At 34.5% G+C, this 21413-nt stretch overlaps 1 protein-coding gene across 2 annotated transcripts in view; it reads left to right on the plus strand.

Annotated features, from left to right (window-relative positions):
* The window catches only part of KCNH8 (potassium voltage-gated channel subfamily H member 8), a 385706-nt gene that overhangs the window by 250547 nt on the left and 113746 nt on the right, over positions 1-21413 (plus strand). For both annotated transcript variants that reach the window (XM_017955938.2, XM_003895159.4), the window contains exon 7: positions 3716-3923. In XM_017955938.2, the coding sequence (XP_017811427.1) occupies positions 3716-3923 (208 nt within the window). The remainder of the gene's footprint in view (positions 1-3715; positions 3924-21413) is intronic.

Here is a 21413-nt window from a genome sequence, read left to right on the forward strand (position 1 = left end):
TTTTAGGGAGGCCATTTGTGAAGCAGTAATGCAATTTTCTGCTAGAGTAACCAATTATGGCATGTAAAAATTTATTAAACATTAGTTCAAATTAAGCAGATATTCTATTCAATTGACAGTGCTTCATAGAAATCATATTCTCTTTCAAAAATTTAAAGGCATAGTTTTAAATATTACACACAATAATCACAGTTTCAAGTACATTTATTATTAACTTCAGAATGAATATAGAATTGTGATCCCAACTTGTTAGTGCAGACTTGTGCATTTGTTAATTGCCTGTACAATAGTTTCTTTTTATTCTTTTTCTTTTTAAGTTGGGAAGTTGATAGTGCCAACATCTTTAAAACGTTTATGACTCAACTGAAAGGAAAGCTCCCAGGAAAAATCTAGTATATATCAATCACTGCTACACTGAATTGTTATCCAGGCTTTCTACAGTGCTTTTTAAGATTGAATTTGACTAGATAAATGTACCATCATGAAACAGTAATGGCTTAAAACCACGTTTTTGCAAGACTGCAGAATAAGCATGTAATTCACAAAAGGTTAAAAAAATTTCCAAATTCCCCTGGCAAATTGTTTTAAATTGTTCATTAATTATTTAATACAATCCCATTTTAAATTAATTTGCTGCTTTGCTACTAAAAATGAATACATTTTTTATGTCCCATTTTTATTTGAGTACTGAGCAAATAAGGTATTTTAAATATGCATATATAATATATGTTATAGGTATATATAACATACACTTTCATATCATTAGCATTCTCATTCCCCAAAATTAATATGGATGAAGAAATGTCTTAAAAGTCTAATTCGCATGTTTGACGAATTTTAAATATTTATATACTTTCACTACACTTCTGCTCTCTTTTCATCAATCTTATGTAATCTAACACAAATGCTTTATAAATAATACAAGGTATAGAGCAACATCTATGTCAAAAAAAAAAAAAGAAAAAGGGGAAGGAAGAAATCTGTTTTCACTGATACTTGTTCTGCTTTTCACAGGAGTGAGCATGAGCATTGAAAAAGCTGGCACCTAAATTTATTATCCCTCTTAAACAAGTTAGTCAGGACAAAATATTCTGTAATATTTGAACAGAAAAGCTTGTTCAAGGTATTATGTTTTCTTCTCAGGCAAATGTAAGTTATGAGGAATAACTTATGGGTTATGCTCTTTTACAACAAAGACTTAAAAAAAGAAACAAATAAATAACAAAATGTGTTTGTCTCCCAAATCTGAAATGTGTCCAGTTAATGCATCTCCATAGGTGACATTCAGAACTGCATAAGCTTTGGCTTTGGCTCTGCTCACAATTGCTCATGGCAGTTCTTTTAAGTAGAGATCACATGCTTTTTGAAAACTAGTATGTATATCACTGTAAAAGGCACTTATAAGAGATAAAATTATGAATAAGACATAGGAAGGTTGATAGAGTAGAAAGGGCAGAAGTATGAATCCAAGTTCTATCACTTACCATCTGAGTAACTTCCTTGGGGAAGTTAACACTAAAATGTCCGTAAAATGGGCATAATATAATTCCTACAGAGTTTTTGACCAGACTAAAAATGCCACATATCTATACAATGCTTTTCTAAATGTCTAAAACCTAGGAAGACCTGACAACATGTTAGTTAGCCTCCTCTCTCTCTCTTTCTCCCTTCTAGGTGATAGCTAGGAGGTGGTCATATCCATTTGGTAAAAGGGGAAACTCATATTTGATAGGGGGATTCAATGAATGCACCTGTCTATGAGTAGCTTACAGTTCTCATCAGTGACAAATTTGAAACAGCATCTAAAGAGTCAAAAGAATCCTCTCCCTTTTTCAGATACATATTTCCATCTAAGTCAAATATGCTTCTTTCTCCTATCATTCTTCAAGAGGCAACATTAAAACTTTAGCAAGAAGCTATTGACTCTGATGGGAGCAAGCATAATTTTTTAATGCCAGTTTTTATTGACTTAAAAATGAACATAGAACTATCTGGGTCATCTGGACACCAAGGTTCATGTTCCTAATATTTGCAAATGGCTATTGTCCTCATGTACAAGCAACTCCACATTCTTTGCTCAAACATCCCCCGTCTGGTCAGAGAAAATGGGGAGACTGTATCAAAATTATGTGTGCAGATGCCTGCCTCCATTTGGGACTTCCGTTCCAGTTTCATTTCACTTCCAAATTGTCACCTAACCATCAAATTCATCTACCTGTAAAATAAACTCCATCCCCAGTAATATATTTAAATAACAGAATAGAGATTACAAATCTTGGCCTCCAACCACCTAGCTAACCACCAGCTTGAGAAATGATAGATGAGAACTTAGCTATAAAGGAGAAGAAAGTAAAACTTGACACAGGAGAATGACAAAAAGAAATAAAAGAGCAAAGCTAGCTGTTAAGTTCTTCAAGTGCCCTTAAGAGTTTACTGTATTAGAGTATAGAATAATTCACAAGATTACAACTGAATATAATTTTGTTGAGTATCAATTTCTATGCTGAGCTTGGCGTGTTTGCATCTTAACTTGATAATTTATTCATTCACTCATTTAATAAATATTTATTAAGCATTTTCTATGTGTCAGGCACTGTTCTAGGTTTGTTTTTCTTAGAGATAAGAGAATATGGCTAGCAGAGGACAGAATTAGAAGTCAACTGACTTTAGATAAATACAAAAGCAAACTCCCAATGCTGACCTTGTGTCTGATTAAGTTTTGTAAAGGAAAGAGTGCAGTTAGTTAAAGCCATAAAAAGTCACTCCTTCTCTACTTATGCTTTCCCCAAAGAAATTAGGTGACATCAAGAAATCTGTCAAACTGTATTTCCATATGATTTAATGTTTGTTGTTTCCATTTTAGAATGTTCTTTGAAGGTATGAAAAGAATGTGTGTTATGTACACCCCTTATTAATGGTGATATTGACCATTCTGGTCCACACCAATGATGCACATTTTTCAGTTGGACCCTGAAGTCAATAAAATAACCCCTCAGATACAATTCTACTGCCATAGTGGATGCAAAGGCACTAGGAGACTCTTCAGAAATTCTTGTCCCTTTCATTTTAATTCCCTAAGCATGTTTAAGAGAACACTGAGAGAGAGAGAGAGAGAGAGAGAGCGCTTCAGGCAAATGTTTTCTCTGTCCGTTGATGATGTTGGAAGTATAGTACATGAGGCAGAAGATGCTACTGGTATTTGTGAGCAGAACTTACTCAAGTTTTCTGGGTCTACCTATTTTAAAAAATAAACTCAGTAAGGTATTTTTATTATCACTTTCTATGCATTTACTTCAATTTGTCTGAATTATTATTATAAAGCAATTTCCTTACACAGAGAAGGGAATGCGGGGTTGAAAAAAAATATGTATAGGGGATTCGAGATATGTACAATTCTGATACCATAATGTGTTTCAGTTGTATATCAGAATGTAAACTACAGTATGAAATCAGACAGGGAGTGAAAAAAAGATAACCCCTAATTAAGAAAGGTATTTACTCAAAGAAATTAAATTATCCTTCCTATCCTGTCCTTTATTCCAGCCTCTTTAATTCTGTCACTTTCTGATATATCAAGAACAAAGAGAATTCATAAAAATAATAATATTAAAATAATTCTACTTCATTTCCAGAATTTTTAGAATGGCTCCAAGTTAATGTTGTGGTATGAATTTAACACATGCACCAAGTTGTGCTGCTCTGTCTCCTACCACAGGTGTCTCTTGTGCATCTTCTAAAGACGGTGCGACTCTTGCGTCTTTTGCGTCTGCTGCAGAAGTTAGACCGCTATTCCCAACACAGTACTATCGTCCTGACTCTGCTCATGTCCATGTTTGCACTCCTTGCACACTGGATGGCGTGTATCTGGTATGTCATTGGAAAAATGGAGAGGGAAGACAACAGCCTTCTGAAGTGGGAAGTTGGTAAGGGCTGACATTTGTCATATTTTCCATTTTTAAATTTAAAAAAAGAGTATCAAGAACTTGGAGGAAGTGAAAGACAAGTCTATAAATATATTTCTTCTTACTGTCAATTTGTCTAATTAATTTCTGTTTTTGAATCCATGATATAAGCAATTTATTTCAATAAGGTTTTCTGGAACAACCTTACATTTTTTTTTGAAAATTAATGGGTTAAACTAATAAATTTTATATATAATCAAAATAACCAGTTTGGCTGCAGAAGTGTTTAGATAAATAATCTTGTCTTGAAATGTTCCTATGCAGGGCTAGTAATAGTAAATCACTGGGAAACTGGCCTATGGCCTATCTCTACAATATCTTAACTAATAAGAAAATGATCACTTATATTTGAGGTGGTATATTAATAGAAAAGATATTCTACCATCCTTCCCTTTAAAAAGAGAGAGTGAGAGTGAAAGTAAATATAATAACACACTCTCCACATTTAGCACACTTTGAGAATTTGGTAGAAAGGACTGGATATTTACAAGCATAATTTATAGTTTTGAGTCCCCATAATACATGGGGATTTAAGGGAGATTTTTCGAGTGTTACATAATCTGCATAAATGAATTTGAAACATTATGCACATGAACACATTTTTAAACTTATGTCAACCACAGTAAATTTATAGAAAATGAAAATTCTCAAAATTATAACTCTCTATCCCAAAATATCTGCATTTTTCTCACAGTCATACCCTTTAGAGAATTGTCACAGTACCTTATGTAGAATTTTTTTTTATTAATCTGACATTTAATCAAAAGAATCTGCTTCTTAGTTGGCTAGAAAATCCTTCACTTATCTTCTCCACCAAAAATCGATCTTGAACTTTTGGAAGAAGTTCAGACCTTTGCATAAGAGACTCCCAAGAGAGAAAAATGCCCAGACTTTTCATACCAGCACTAAATGGCTGGACATATTTGGAACATCCCTGTGTTGGCCCTCATAAATGGCAGTCTCTCAGCAAAGGACATATACAGAGCCTTCAAAGACAGCACTGGAGGAAGAGCTGGAGACCTTAGGAAAGCAGGTGGAAGGGAATAATCTCCTGTCCAGGTTATTAAAAATACCTCTTCACATCCCAATTTTATTTCTGAGCTACACAAAACAACTGATGTGTTCTTATAATTTTTATCTTAGAGTGATTTTCTTATCTTCTTTATCAAAGCACTTTTAAATGTCTAGTTGTGGGTCCTCAATTCTAGGAAACAAAGAAAATGGGGAAATAAAACTGTCGAGTGAGAGCAAAAATATCTTCGGTAAAAATAAGATCCAATAAGAAAGAGAAGGAGAAAGAGAGAGAGAGAAGAGTTGTTTAAAAGGAGGATCAGGGTCTGAATTGTATGTGGATTAAAACATTTTCCATCTTTCAATATTGTTTTCTTCTCTATAACTTTGTCTTGAAGGCTTCCTCATCACATCATATGTCATCATCTTAATGGTGTTCAGTAAATTACAGCATTAGATATCTGCCCTTTGTTTTGAATTCATATTAAAATTCTGACTTGTGGTCAGCACCTGATTCCTTTTTAGACCTGACCTAATTTTCCTCAGGCCCCAGACCTATACACTCATATTAATTTGTAAGTCTCGTCTAGTCTGAGAGTCTGCAGATGGGGAAATTTAGCTTTATTCACACTCTCAAATTTAGTTATATGAAGAAAGGCTTTTATTTCATTTCCAACATGCCAGGCTTGCTGCAGGCTTACACTCTAGCTGTTGTTTTTCTTCCCACAACATATAGAGGTATTTGTTTATCAATTAAAAAAAAAAAAAAACCTGAATTGCTTCTGTATTTACCCCATTACTTGTATTCTTGGTCCTTGTATTATGGTTCAATGTAATGAGTAGGAGGTTGTAAGCCAGAACACAATCTCACAGACAGAGCATTGTCATGAAGTAGTGGCAAGAAGAGCATTGGACTGGGGGCAACAGACCTCTCCTGTCATCATGGTTCCATTGCTAATCAGCTGTCAGATTTGCAATATTTTTTTTTCACCTGTCTGGGCCTCAGTTTCCTCATCTACAATGTGAAAAAGCTCACCATATAATTTGAAAGTCTATTTCTGGTTTCATAAGTAATGATTATCACGGATAAACAAACCCCAAAATGTGTGCTTCATATATGTGTGTGTGTGCGCGTGTGTGTGTGTATATATATATATATATATATTTTCTTATTATGGGTCAGTGTCCACATAAACCACCAGAGGATATATTAGAAAGTACATCCTATGATCATGGCATGTCAAATAATTGATAATCTTACTCATTTATGATAAAAATGACTGAAAATGTATCTTTAGAGAACTAGATTTCCTGTCCAAACACCTATTGGGATATGACTAGCACGATAGTATGCTAATTAAGTGTGTAAATATTGGGTTTATAGACTTGTCTACAAAGACTTTCCCTTCTGCTAGAATTATTTGCATCATTTAAATGTTCATTTAAAACATTCCCCGGTTGAGATTTAAACACAAATTAAATAATTATGACCTGCCCTGTCTAACTGTATAATGAAGTAGCTGAGAGTCTAGGCTACTTCAGTTTTTACCGTGTAATTTTTGCACTAATAGTAAATTTTACATTTTTGGGTCCAATTATCATTAATCCAAAAATTTATCATACCAATAACATTTGATGAGAGAACATGTTGTTCCTTATGTTTGTGTTTAACATTAGATGTATAAAAATAGATTCATTTTCCCAAAGGATAAAATTTCTTTCTAATTACTGTTAATTTCCATAAAATGAAATTTTTAAGTGCCCATTACATACTTGGTTCTGTGTTAGACACTGAGGATACCAAAACAAATAATAGAGCTTAAAATCTAGTGGGAAAAGTAGACAAAGATTTAATGGGTATATTACAGTGTGATATATTTTATAAAAGGAATATGTATAGAAGGGTGGCACTAAATCTAACTAGAATGTCATCAAAGGCTTTTCAGAGATGACCTGAGTTTTAAAGGGTGAATAGGTCTTGTCTGTATAGATGTTGAGGAAAGGGCATTTGTGGCAGCAGGGTTATTAATATATTAAGCAATTCACTCTCACAGAAGGTGAATGGAGGTATGGTAGAAAGGGAATGAGGCTAAAGAGGTAGGTAGGTAGAGACCAGATATTTAAAGACTATGCTAAGCTTTAGAGTGTGGACTTCATCATAAGATACAGCGAGAGATAAAGCTCTCTTTTGAGCAGAGATCCTTTGAACATAGCGCACCACCAAAGAGTGGGAGATGTTTCACTCTGCTTCATTTTCAATGACTGTAAACAGACAATAATAATAGTGCCAACCTCAGTGGGGTTACCAGCATTAAATTAAGCAAGATGTATAAAGCATTTAGATTGGTACCTAGTAACCTCAGTAAGTAACAGCTAGTATAGTTCTCATTATCATTGTATTATGACAATTACTTCTAATGAAAGAAGGTACCATGAACTATGACAAGTGAATACTTATCATTTTATGTATGAAAGTTATTAAGAAATAGCTTTAAAAGTATTGCCTTCATGGTTTAGTTTGGTGCTGGACAAAAAATTATATGCTTTTGCGTATCTTTAAAGTAATTTATCTGTACCTCCTTTCAATTGGAAAGTCAGCCTCTGAAAAATTTCTACATAGGCTCACAGTTGCACATACGTAGGAGATTTTTTCTTTCAGGTTCATTTAGGAGGCAAGTCCTATATCAACCTTATAAGCTTGTTAGGATATATCAATTTTTTATGGAATTTAGATATAGTGCTCCAAGGGTAAGATTAAACACTGTATTAAAGACACGTGTCACAACTGAATCAAAGAGTGCTTTTTACAGTTTAATTTTTGGGAGGCTGCAAAAAAATGTTTCAGAAGGATCTTTTTGCAGGGAGTGGAGGATGCTTTATTTGTTTACTATAAGAGGATATCAATAAATACCCAGCTAAAAATGTACAAGTAGACCTTGCATGTTTTCTTATGTATCAATATATGTATATATTATTTCAGCTCCTATCACTTTTAAAGTTCAATCAACGATATTGAATTAGTCTCTGAAGAACTCCGTTAGCATCCTAATATGAGTTCTGATTTGCAGCTCAAAAGGTTCAGGTCTGAATCCTGCTTCAGGAATGTGAGTTTGAATCAGGCATGTGATTTTGACCAAAATGACCTCAATGTGTGGTTTTTCATTAAACAGTCTCAGATTTGTCATCTGTGACTGTGGCAATACTGACTCTCATGAGTACTCACTTCACATAGTATCTGGTACATAGTGTGTGCTTGTAGTTGGTAACTGCCACCATTATCACTTATATCAATGAGCAATGTAGAACTGAAATAGCAATACTCTTTTTTTTTTTTTTTTTTTTTTTGAGACGGAGTCTCGCTCTGTCGCCCAGGCTGGAGTGCAGTGGCCGGATCTCAGCTCACTGCAAGCTCCGCCTCCCGGGTTCACGCCATTCTCCGGCCTCAGCCTTCCGAGTAGCTGGGACTACAGGCGCCCGCCACCTCGCCCGGCTATTTTTTTTGTATTTCTTAGTAGAGACGGGGTTTCACCGTGTTAGCCAGGATGGTCTCGATCTCCTGACCTCGTGATCCGCCCATCTCGGCCTCCCAAAATGCTGGGATTACAGGCTTGAGCCACCGCGCCCGGCCAGCAATACTCTTAAAGTCTAGTAAAGAGGTAATATTTTTGTATCAGTCATGATTCTTGATTGCAAGTAAAAACAAAAAAGGAATTCATTCGCAGGACATGTAGACTCAGCATTAGAAGGATACAAAACAAGACGAGGAAGAGAACATGAGCTAAGGGAGCCCCACACTGCCAATGCAAGAAGTTCCATTGTGACATTTCACAAGGATGGCCTGAACATGTTTCTGTCTGTAGATCCTGTGCAGGAATCCTAACCTCCTCTGCATGTCTGATTCACAGTGCCTGAGGGAAGAATTCAATTGGCCAAGCTTAAATCACATGCTCAGACACAGACTGCCACGACAGGGAGACTCTTTCCATCTTACCCTTCCATGATGGAAAGTGGAGGCCTGTGTCTCTCCATTACTATATACAAGGAAGAACCCACCCATACCCCTGCCAGATAGGATGTTAGCCAGCAAAAAAAAATTTAAAAACATCATAATGTCAGACAGAATTAGCTGAAATATGGGGAAGTGGTATTTTTGATGCATCTTGCTCACTGTAACAAATCTGTGTTCCTTATGTGAGTCTAACAGTGGAATCCTAATTACCAATCTGTGTTTCCTCATCTATAATAGATTGTGTCTTGGTCAGTAGCTCCCGTTTTATAGCTAAAATGTTACCTTATATTCTTTTTCAAAATTACCTCTAAGACAATGACAATCTGAACTTTAAAATAAATAATCTACTTCAAAGTTCAAAGAGTATTTTGTAATAGAGAGGAAGCTCTTTTATCTCTTACCCTTGGGCTGGAGCAGGCGCATCCATTGCAGATGCCTGTAAGTGTATCTGTATCATGCAGGGAAGGGCGGGAAGGCCAAGAATCTAGAATGGGAAAAAAAGGATTAAGTCAGACATCATTTTCAAATTTTCATTGACAATTTTAATCCTAAATCTCCTGATCCTCGTTGGATAAAACCTCATAAAAGCAGATTGATTTGAAGTGCTCTCTAGTTATTAACTACTTAGAATTTACAAGCCTTATGTAAGAAAAAAAATAAATGACCAGGCTTATGATGTTGTGAGCTGATTACTTCAATAACTGCATCGGAATTCCTAAAGAAGGTTGAATTTACTAATCCTACTTTTTCAGGGTTTACATAAAGAATTATAAAAACTTTTAAAGATAACCCTTACTTGTAAATTCTCATTCTTAAGAATGCATGAGATAAAGAAAAGAGGAAAAAATCTAAAATGAAGTTTTCCAGCCATTAAAGTGGACACTAGTGAAGGACTCCTGGATTTATTTTTTTAAAACAAAAACCAGTCAGTACCTTAAGCCTTAATGTGCGCTGTAATGAACTGAGGATCTCCTTTAATATAAATTCTAATTCAGGAAGTCAAGACCCTTCTTTTTTAAACAAACTCCAAAGTGATGCTGGTGTCACTGGTCCCGCACATCACACCATGGGTGGCAAGGTTTTAAAAATGTCTTGAAACTTTTGAGGAAGTTAATACTCCCAGCTGTAAACAGCGCTAACCAGTAACAATTCAGTCCTTTCTATCCTTTTCCACCGTCCTATATTTTTTCAATCCCCAACACATCTGCAAAGTTATTTGGACATAGTTTATTTCTAACGGACAGAGGAGGTCTATCTAAAAGCAATTAACCTCAATACTGAAGTAGTACAACACAGTACTTAAAATGTCATCACAAACAATGTATATTACTGTTAGTTCCAGAAAACTCAAATCAAATACCATCCTTTTAAAAGTTTTGTCAATGCTCTGTTCTATTTTCGTAAGAGCTTCTAGAAAACAGAAAATATTTCCATGTTTTAGAAGTAAGATTTTACTCTTTCGTTATAAGGAGCAAATGGTATATTTTAAAAACTCAAATGTTTTATATTTTAAGTATAGCAATAAGCTTTGCTTATTATAAAAATTGTGGAAATAAAGTATATATAGCAATGTCCAGTTATGAAGTTGCATTATCTCTGCAGTCTGATCTTGTATTTAAAGATTATTTGGGCATTTAGATAGTAAATACAAAAGTTTGCATTTAATTGCATAATATTCGCAGTCCTTTGAAAGAGAATTTCTGGGTTTCAGGTAGCAGGGAGTTAATATGATTTTAAGTTGCTACGGTTGCTTAAGAGGAGAAAATACTTATACCTAGAAAGAAATGAAGCTACCATATACTCAGAATCTTTGCACTGGTGTTTCCAAATGTGTTCACACTTCCTACCAAACACTCCAAGCAACAAAGATTCTGTTATCATGTAAGTTTCAGAGATGTAGCACACTGCATCCCTGTTCTAAAAGACTAACAAGGTATATTAGCAGCATATATACGCTCAGAGAAATTCTGAAGAAATTGATTAAACTTTATTTAAAAGAAATGTTGCATAAATTTATTTTATATCATAATCTTTTTCTTTTTTGTACATATTATCAATACTCTATTAACATCTTATCCTATGAATTTGAAGTTTTAAAAACACATCTTAGGAAAAGTTACTAAAACCAATATCATAATAGTAAGATTAATCATGGTTTTAATCTTTTAAAAATATAGGATATCACATGTATCATCCCACGGTAAATCTACAAAAATAGAGAGGGAGATTATTCTCGCTACAAAATGGAGATTAAAATGCCTACCTAGAAAATCACTGGTGAGCTTAAATAAGAATGTATATGAAAGGTGGGGCGTGGTGGCTTACGCCTGTAATCCCAGCAATTTGGGAGGCCGAGGCGGGCGGATCACGAGGTCAGGAGATCGAGACCATCCTGGCTAACACGGTGAAACCCCGTCTCTACTAAAAATACAAAAAAATTAGCCGGGCATGGTGGCGGGCGCCTGTAGTCCCAGTTACTTGGGAGGCTGAGGCAGGAGAATGGCGTGAACCCGGGAGGCGGACCTTGCAGTGAGCCGAGATAGCGCCACTGCACTCCAGCCTGGGGGACAGAGCGAGACTCCGTCTCAAAAAGGAATGTATATGAAAGCAGTTTGCAAATCTAAAAGTGCTATAGAATTATGATGTGTTATTTTTGGGTCATAGTTAACAGTATACACACAGATATACATACATGTGTATATGTATATGTATATGTATATGTATATTTATGCATATATAAGAAAGACAGAAATGTGTATACACTATACCACAAATTCCTGTCTTCATGTTCTCCACGATACTGATCCTAGCTTGTATGTAGAGAGTACATGCACAATACATGTATTTGAGTGAATGGATGCAGAAATAAGTGGGTGAACAACAAATAGGGATTCCGTACTTTATTATTAGGTCACCCTTTAGCTTAAAAGAGAAAGACATTCTGAAGTCAGTCTCCCTTCAGTGTTTGGAAGTTATGCTTGTTTCATACTTCCTTATAGTATCTCATTATTTATACTGTACTATCATAGACCACATTCTCATTAGTCATTTGGTTAAAACTGATTTGCCTAAAATATAGGCAATAAAGTTATGGGGAACCAAAAGTCAGGATTCTATTTCTATTGAATAGTCTATTATTTTGGATATTTTGGCTCCCCAAATACTGAAGTCCCTTAGTATTCAGATTACACTTGAGGAGAAACTGTTTTGGTTTTCTCTCAAAAGATCTTATAATACCAGACTATTATTAATATAAGTTTTATTAAGCATTTATAAGTATCACAAATTAATCCATTTGGGGTTTGGTTTTCTGATTTATAAGACATTATCCAAGTGTACCTTGCCCCTACATTTCCTTGCTCTTTTTTGAAAATTTTTGACCTGTTTTACAATAATTAACTTGCAATCTATACTCTACATATTCCTCACATCTACTGACAATCTCGTACAAAAAAATTGCTCATTTTCTTCTGTTTCCCCCCCTAGGAAATACATATGTAAGGAGTATATATATATAAAATCTTTCTGTTTGTGGTATTACTAAAGAACAGTCTTTAACTATTATCCCCATCAAAGAAGAACATACTGTAAACTCTAAATAATTTTATTGTGAAAAATAATTACTAGATTAATAAGTCTATGAGCACTGACTGCAGCTATAAGAATTAAATACTGACTAAGTCTAAGTCACTGATTTGAAATGTGAAGTGTGAAATTTCAGTGTGCTTGTAGAAAAGCACAGGTTTTGAACCACTCACACTAATATATTTTTGACCAAAACAAACAGACAAATTAGCTTTGATGATGAAAATAAAAATCAGAACCACAGTGTCATCGTATTCCTAAGAATAAAAAAGTGTTAAGCAGCTAATACTTTGTGACTGAGGTTAATTGTCGTTCTGTAGCAATGATGCTTATCACTATGTAATTTTTATTATCTGGACTTTGTTAAAGTACCTAGTATATATTTTATTGAAACCTGTGTCGTATGTTTTATATTATGCCCCATATAACATTTTAATATGTAGGTTTTAGAGGCCCTATTCCTCATCAGATGTCCTGAAATTTGTGTGAGGTTGCAGTGCATCAGTCAATTGTAAATGTATTTTGAATTTCTTACTGTGTGATAGTGTCATAAAGGAAATGATAAGCGATAAGCAATGATTTCAGTTTTACAGAACTTTAATTTCACCAGGTTACAAGAGAAAACTAATCATTTCAACTGCTCTTCACTCCCTACCCTGTTGCTTTTTCTGTATTTCCTGTCTCAGTAAATGGCTCAAGCATGCTTCCATCTTCTAGCTGGAGATAAATTTAGATTGGCACTGCTTACAGCTCTTGTTGGATCCAGAATCCCTCCAAAGAGCTGTTGCTTTCTAGTCTCATCTTTCTAGTCTCATTTTGGTATCTTAGCTTTCAAGGAATACTCTTGGCTCTTAAACATCTTAGGCTGTGCCTTGGACCTGGATTTTAGAAGAGTGAGTCTTTTTTGAGTATTTTCTCCAAGGAGTCTTTGTTATAAGGTGATAGTTTGCTGACCATTCATTGGCTTCTCTGCTTCTCTGAAAGGATCCTATGACTTCAATCACTGTTTTTCTATCCCACTGGATTTTCCTGAGTTGTGTGTAGTTGTTAAGATCACGGACAAGTAATATGCTTCTGTCTCTGGGAGTATCAAGGGCTTCTATATTTAAATGAGTTCAGTGTTGAAGACATGTCTCACACAAGAACTACTAATCTTAGAGTGGCCTAAAAGGTAATAGGAACATTCAAAGAATAAAATGAAAAGAGATTTATTTTTGGTAATGGGAACAATATGATCTACTGACTTGAGGTTTGGATCTAAACTAACTAACTAATTAATTAATTTTCTAAACACCTACTCAGTTTCCTAGTGTCATTTATCAAATAATCCATTTATTTCCACTAATTATAGTGTTTTAATCAGGCTTAATTATGCATACTTATGGCTCTTACTAGGCTTCATTTTTCTTCTGTTGACAGTCTAATTTTACAAAAATATTACATAGTTTTGATTATTGTACTTTAAAATTTGGGGTACAGCAGGTAGACTAGAGGACATTTTGGCTCATTTACTTATTTAGATAAATATCAGAAAAAAAAAATCCCTGCCCCAAAAAATCTAACTGGCATTTTAATTGGAGTTAATTTTAGAAATTAAATTAGGGAAAGTAATACTTTGAGAACATTGAGATTTTTTTTTGTCCAATTCATGGTATTTAATCTCCATTTATTTAAAATATTATTCTGTATAATTAAGTGAAATTGTGTAATTCTCTTTACACAGGTTGCACATATTTCTTAAGTATATTTTTAAGTATTATGCATTTTTGTGCTTCTGTGAATGGGATCTATTTTTCATTGATTTTTGTTTCAGCCATTACTGTATAAGAAAATCTAGTAACTTTGAAATATTTTATAGAAATCTCAAATAACATGTATCTAATACTGTTTGGCAAGTTTTATATTTTCTGAGTTTTTTAGAAAGACAATCGTATAATATATATACATACGAATAAATTTCTCCCTGACTTCTAATATCCGTAGTCTTTTTAGCTACTAGCTTGAGAAAATGACGTATTTTATTAAATATGTACTGTAACTTCACTAAGAGATTTTGCTGAAAAGATGTTTTATAAATCACTAACAGGCATTATCATCGATGCTTGATATACATTAATACTTGATAAAGTTCTGTGACATACCACAGTGATATACCACAGAACTTTATATTGTGGTTCTCAAAAATGTATTTCATAAAAGAACATGACATAATAGAACAATTCTTAGCCCGGAGGTTGGGAATCCTTTATTCTAATCAAGCCCTGACATTAATTAGCTGTTTGACCTAGGACATTTTATCAAACCATATTTGTCTCGATTATTTCTCTTAAAATGAGATATTTGACTGATTCTTACTGAGTTTCAATCCTTCTTGAAACCCTTTTGGAAAATGAATGGAAGCTGTAGCTATCCAATGATAAATTAATATATCCTATATAAATGATATTTGCATTAAAGTATAGTTTTATGTTTCATTAGATTATTTCATAGGATCCTGGTAAACAAAACACACAAAAACATCTGAGAGCTAGTTGATCTCTAAAGTTTTTAACTTAAGTAATATTTGGCTACATTACCTTTAAGAAATGTGTCTTGCATATGAATTTTAGGTCTGTCGAACAGCTAATGCCTTAGTCTACTGACATATCTTTAGTCGTAAATGAAAACTACGTAACAGTTGCCATAACTCACTAGTAAAACATGTTAGCCTTTATATTCTTTCAGGTTTTATACCATTAAAGTATAATTGTATTCTGCATAGTAATATGCTTTTGTGAAATCCCTCTCATTTAATCCATTTCTTCCTAAAGTTCTTAACCTTTGGGGACTTTTAGCTACAGACATGAACTTTCAATTTTGCTATTCAAACAAGCTTAATAAACAGTTTCACTTTATATGCAACTTTTCAGAAACGTAGTAATTTCTTAAATTGAGAGAAACCAACCACTCTTCAGGTTGGATATAGAAATAACATGTTTTAAAATGCTCAAAATTTCATTTCTGGTTTAATTTCTAAAGGATAGTAAGAAGCAAAGGAGATTCCTAGTATTTTAAGACTTCTGTCATTTGGACAATGCTCTAATTAGCCCAGATGTTGTGAGATCCTTCACAACATAGTCTTTAACTCCTGTATTTTTTTCAACCCCCATACTCAATAATCTTATGCAACTGAGTTGGCTCCAGGTGAGTTACTCTTTTATTTAAGCCAACTGTAACCCATAGAGTCACAGGATGTTAGTGTAAGAAGGGACTTTAGAGATAATATATTCTAAATCCCTAATTTTACTTGATTATTTCTCTTCGATGAGGCCTCATAATGTAGTGGGGAGAACATGGATTAAGTGTTATAAAATTAAGGATCTATCCTGGCCCTACACCTCAGATTTCTTCTCTGTAAAATGAGCTAGTCAGATCAAATGAGCTCCAAGATCTTTAGAACATCAACTTCTCTTATTTGCATGAGAAGAAGAGTGGAACAAAAGCTCTTTTAGAAGAATTATTCTACTCCACAAAATTTCTGAAGATAGAAATATATTTTTCTACTTCCAAAAATCCATGAAATAAATGGCTTTTATGACTTCTGACCCTTGTTCCAAAGGAGGAGTAAGTTTGACCTGATATATGTCTTTTTAAAAATTACTTTGTAGTCTAAATGCTTCTATTCTCAAGTCCAAACAAAGTATTTTTTAATTTGAAGCATTGAAAATTAATGATAATATTTACAACAAGTAATAGAAAATAAGGTGTGATATTAATGGAAATATAATCTTAGTGTAGTTTTTTTCTTAAGTTCATATCTTCCTTATCTTTCTATGCCTGTTCCTGCTAATATACAAATGTTGTTTTCAGATAAGAGTTTATCTGCTAGAGAGATTTGGAGCCCCCAATTACCTGGTTCAGCAACCTGAGCTGCCCCACCCTACGTAGACATAGATTATGGTGCAGAGTGAATCCCTCTGCTCCACACCTAGGCAGATCTCCAGTAACTTGGAACATCTTGGATCAGCAGCCTGAGTTGTCCCACCCATCCTGTGCAGAGATCTTGAGGCGACCCTTTCTGCTCCATGGTCAGGTAGATCTCCACGCATTTGGAGTGCCCACTTGTCTGATTCAACAGCCCAACCTGCCCCACCATTCCTAGACATAGATAGTGGTGCAGTGAAACCCTCCCTGCTTCATGTCCAGGCAGATCCTGAGGCATTCAGAGCACCCATTTCCCTGGTTCAGCAGCCTGAGTCACACCACCCCTCCATGTAGAGATCTTGGTGCAGGGGTGCTGTCTCTGGCCCATGCCTAGGCAGATCTCCAGGCATCTAGAGCACCCACTCTCCTAGATTGAGCTTCAACTGCACCCAGTACTATACGGAGATCTTGAAGCCAAGGTTTCTCAGCTCCACGTGTAGGCACACATAGAATTTATACAAAATAATAATAATAACATTATAAGGAAAGAAAGAAAAAGAAAAATTCCTACCTGCATGAACATAATTATAAGAATTAGAAGTGCCAGCATCTCCATATGAGAAGGAACCAAAACAAGAATGCTGGCACCATGAAAAATCTGAATGTAGTGACACTACTAAAGGACTGCACTAACTCTCCAGCAGTGGTCACTATCCAAAATAGAAACTCAGAAATAACAGATAAATAATTCAAAACATGGATTGCAAGGAAGTTCACTGAGAGACCCAAGACAAGGTGGAAAATCAACACAAAAAAATTTATAAAGCAATCCAGTAAATGAAGAAAGAGATAAACGCCCTAAAAAGAAAATCAATCAGAACTTCAGGAATTGAAAAACTCACTTAAGGAACCTCAAAATACAATTGAAGATCTTATCAATAGACTGGATCAAGTAGAAGAAAGAAGCTCAGAGCCAGAAAGCCAGTCTTTTCAACTAACCCAGTCTGACAAAAAATGAAGAAAAAAAGAATTTTAAAAAATGGTGAAAATCTTTGAGAAATATGAGCTCATGTAAACTGATCAAGCCTACAAATTACTGGCATTCCTTGGAGAGAAGGTGGAAAAGCGAATTAACTGGAAAATACATTTGAGGGACTCATTCAAGAAAATGCCCCTAATCTTGCTAGAGAGATGGAAATTCAGATATAAGAAATTCAGAGAACACCTGTGAAACACTATACAAAATAAATATCACCAAGACATATAGCCTCTAGACTATCCAAGGTCAGCACTATAGAAAAAACTTAAAGGCAGCTAGAGGAAAAGGGAAAATAACATACAAAGGGAACCCCATCAAGCTAACAACAGACTTGTCAGAAAAAGGCTTACAAGCCAAGAGAGATTGGGGGTCTATTTTTAACAGTTAAAGAAAAGAAATTCCAATCAATAATTTTATATCCTGCCAAGCTGAACTCATAAATGAAGGAGAAATAAAATCTTTTACAGACAAGCAAGCACCAAGGGAATTTGTTACCACTACACCTGCCTTACAAGAGATTCTTAAGGAGTTCTACACATGGAAACAAAAGAATAATAACTGCTGCTACAAAAACACACTTAAGTATACAGCTCACAGACCCCATAAAACCAAAATACAATCGAAACTACACAGCAAACAGCTAACAACTTCACGATAAGATCAAAACCTCACATATCAATACTAACCTTGAAGATAAATGGTCTAAATGATCCACTTAAAAGTCACAGAGTACTAAGTTAGATAAGAAAACAAGACCCATTCATCTGCTCTCTTTTAGGGATCTGTTTCACACGTACTGACACCCATAGGCTTACAAGGTTGGAGAAAGATATACCATGCAAACAGAAAACAAAAAACAGAGAGTCGGAGTTACTATTCTCATATCAGATGAAACAGACTTTAAAGCAACAAGAGTGAAAAATGACAAGAAGCACATTACATAATGATAAATTGTTCAAGTCAACAAGAAGACTTAACTATCATAAATATGTACACACCAAACACGGGAGCACCCAAATTCATAAAACAAGAACTTCTAGAACTACAAAAAGACTTAGACAGCCACACAATAGTAGTGGGGGTATTCAAGACCCCACCAAAAACATTAGACAGATCATCACAGCAGAAAACCAACCAAGAAATTCTGGACTTACACTCAGCACTTGACCAACTGGACCTAATAAACATCTGTAGAATACACCACTCATCAACTACAGAATATATGCTCTTCCCATCTGGACATCTGGACATGGAACATACTCCAAGAAATCACGTGCTCAATAAATTAAAAAATAAATAAATCTCAATAATATTTTTAAAAAACTAAAAATCATACAAACTGTAGTCTCAGACCACAGTGGAATATAATAGAAATCAATACAAGGAGGCCTCTCAAAAACCACACAATTATAGGGAAATTAAACAACTTGCTCCTGAATGACTTTTGGGTAAACAAAGAAGGCAGAAATTTAAAAATTATTTTAAATAAATGGAAACAGAGACACAACCTATCAAAATCTCTGGGATGTAGCCAAAGCAGTGTTAAGAGGAAAGTTTATAGCACTAAACGCCTACCTCAAAAAGTTAAAAACATCTCATTTTAACAATCTAACCTAACATCTAGAAGAACTAGAAAAACAAGAACAAAGTAACCTTAAAGCTAACAGGAGTAAAGAAATAACTAAAATCAGAGTGGAAGTGAATAAAATTAAAACCTAATAATCCATTTAAAAAATCAACCAAACCAAAAATTAGTTTCTTAAAAGATAAACAAGGTCAATAGACCACAAGATTATCAAAGAAAAAGAAAAGAGAGAGAAAGTCCAAATAAGTACAATCAGAAACAGCAAAGGTGACAGTGCTACTGACCCCACAGAAATACAAAAGATTATCAGAGAATGTTATGAACACCTCTATGGACACAAACTAAAAATCTAGAGGAAATGAATAAATTCTTGGAAAGACAAAATTTCCCAAGATTGAATCAGGAAGAAAATGAAACACTGAACAGACCAATATCGAGTTCCAAAATTGAATCAGTAATAAAAAGCCTACCAAGCAAAAAAAAAAAAAAAGCCCTGGACCAGTTGAATTTACCACTAAATAATACCAGAAGTACAGAGAAAGCTAGGTACCAATTCCACTAGAACTAATTTCAAAAACTTGAGGCAAAGGGATTCTCCCTCACTCTTTCTATGAATCTAGCAGACCCTAACACCAAAACCTGGTAAGAATATAGTGAAAAAATCAAACTACAGGCCAATATACCTGATGAACATAGAAACAACAATTCTCAACAAAATATAGCAAACCAAACTCAACAGCACATCAAAAAGTTAATTCACCATGATCAACTAGACTTTATTCCTGGGATGCAAGGTTCGTTCCACATGTACAAAACAATAAATGTGGTTTACTGCATAGACAGAATTAAAAGCAGAAACCATAAGATCATCTTAATAGACACAGAAAAAGATTTTTATAAAGTCAAACATCCCTTTGTTACAAAACCTCTGAAGAAACTAGGCATCAAAAGAGCATGTCTTGAAATAAGAGCCATCTATGACAAACCCACAGCCAATATCATACTGAACAGGCATAAACCGAAAACTTTCCCCTTGAGAATTAGAACAAGACAAGGATACCCATTGTCCCACCTTCTATTCAACATAGCACTGGAAGTCCTAGAGAGCAATCAGTCGAGAGAAAGAAATAAAAATCATCCAAACAGGAAAAGAAGAAGTCAAACTCTCTTTTGGGGAGATATGATTCTACACCTTGAAAACCCTAAAGACTCTGCCAAAAGACTCCTGAAACTGATAAACAACTTCAGCAAAGTTTCGGGATGGAAAATCAATGTACAGAAATCAGTAGTGTGCATTCACACCAGTAATATTCAACCTGAAAGCCAAATCAAGAACACAATCCCATTAACCATAGCCACAAAAAGTAATAAATAAATAACTACAAATACATCAAACCAAGGAGATGAAAGATATCTGCAAGGAGAAATACAAAACACTACTAAATGAAACCATAGATGACACACACAAATAGAAAGACATTCTATGCTCAAGAATTGGAAGAATCAATGTCATTAAAATGTTCGTACTGCCCAAAGCAATCTACAGACTCAGCACTATTTCTATTAAACTACCAACGTAGTCTTTTAGAATTAGAAAAAAAAAAAAACAGAATTAGAAGAAAAATCCTAAAATTTACATGAAACCAAAAAAGAGCACAGACAGCCAAAACAATCTTAAGTAAAAAGAACAAAGCCAAAGGCATCACATTACCTGACTTCAAACTATACTATAAGGTTACCATAGCCAAAACATCATGATACTGATTTAAAAACAGACACATAAACCAATGGGACAGAATAGAGAACCCAGAAATAAAACCATACACCTACAACCATCTAATCTTTGATGAAGTCAACAGAAATAAGCAATGGGTGAAAAGACTCCCTATTCAGTAAAATGGTGCTGGAATGCTTAGATAGCCATATGCAGAAGAATGAAACTGGACCTACTACTTTTCACCATATACAAAAGCTCAAGGTGGATTAAAGAGTTAAATGTAAGAACTCAAACTGTAATAATCCTAGAAGAAAACCTAGAACACACCATTCCAGACATGGGCCTTGGGAAAGAATTTGTGACTAAATAGTCAAAAGCAATCACAACAAAAGCAAAAATTGACAAGTGGGACCCCATAAAGAGCTTCTGCACAGCAAAAGAAACTACCAACAGAATAAAAAGACAACCTATCGAATGGGAGAAAATATTAGCAAACTACGCATCCAACAAAGTCTAATGTCCGAGATATGTAAGAAAGTTAAACAATTCAACAAGCAAAAAACAATTAACTTCACTTAAAAAAAAATGAGCAAAAGACATGA

This window comes from Papio anubis, chromosome 2 (assembly GCF_008728515.1).
Source record: "Papio anubis isolate 15944 chromosome 2, Panubis1.0, whole genome shotgun sequence".
Taxonomy (NCBI): Eukaryota; Metazoa; Chordata; class Mammalia; order Primates; family Cercopithecidae; genus Papio; species Papio anubis.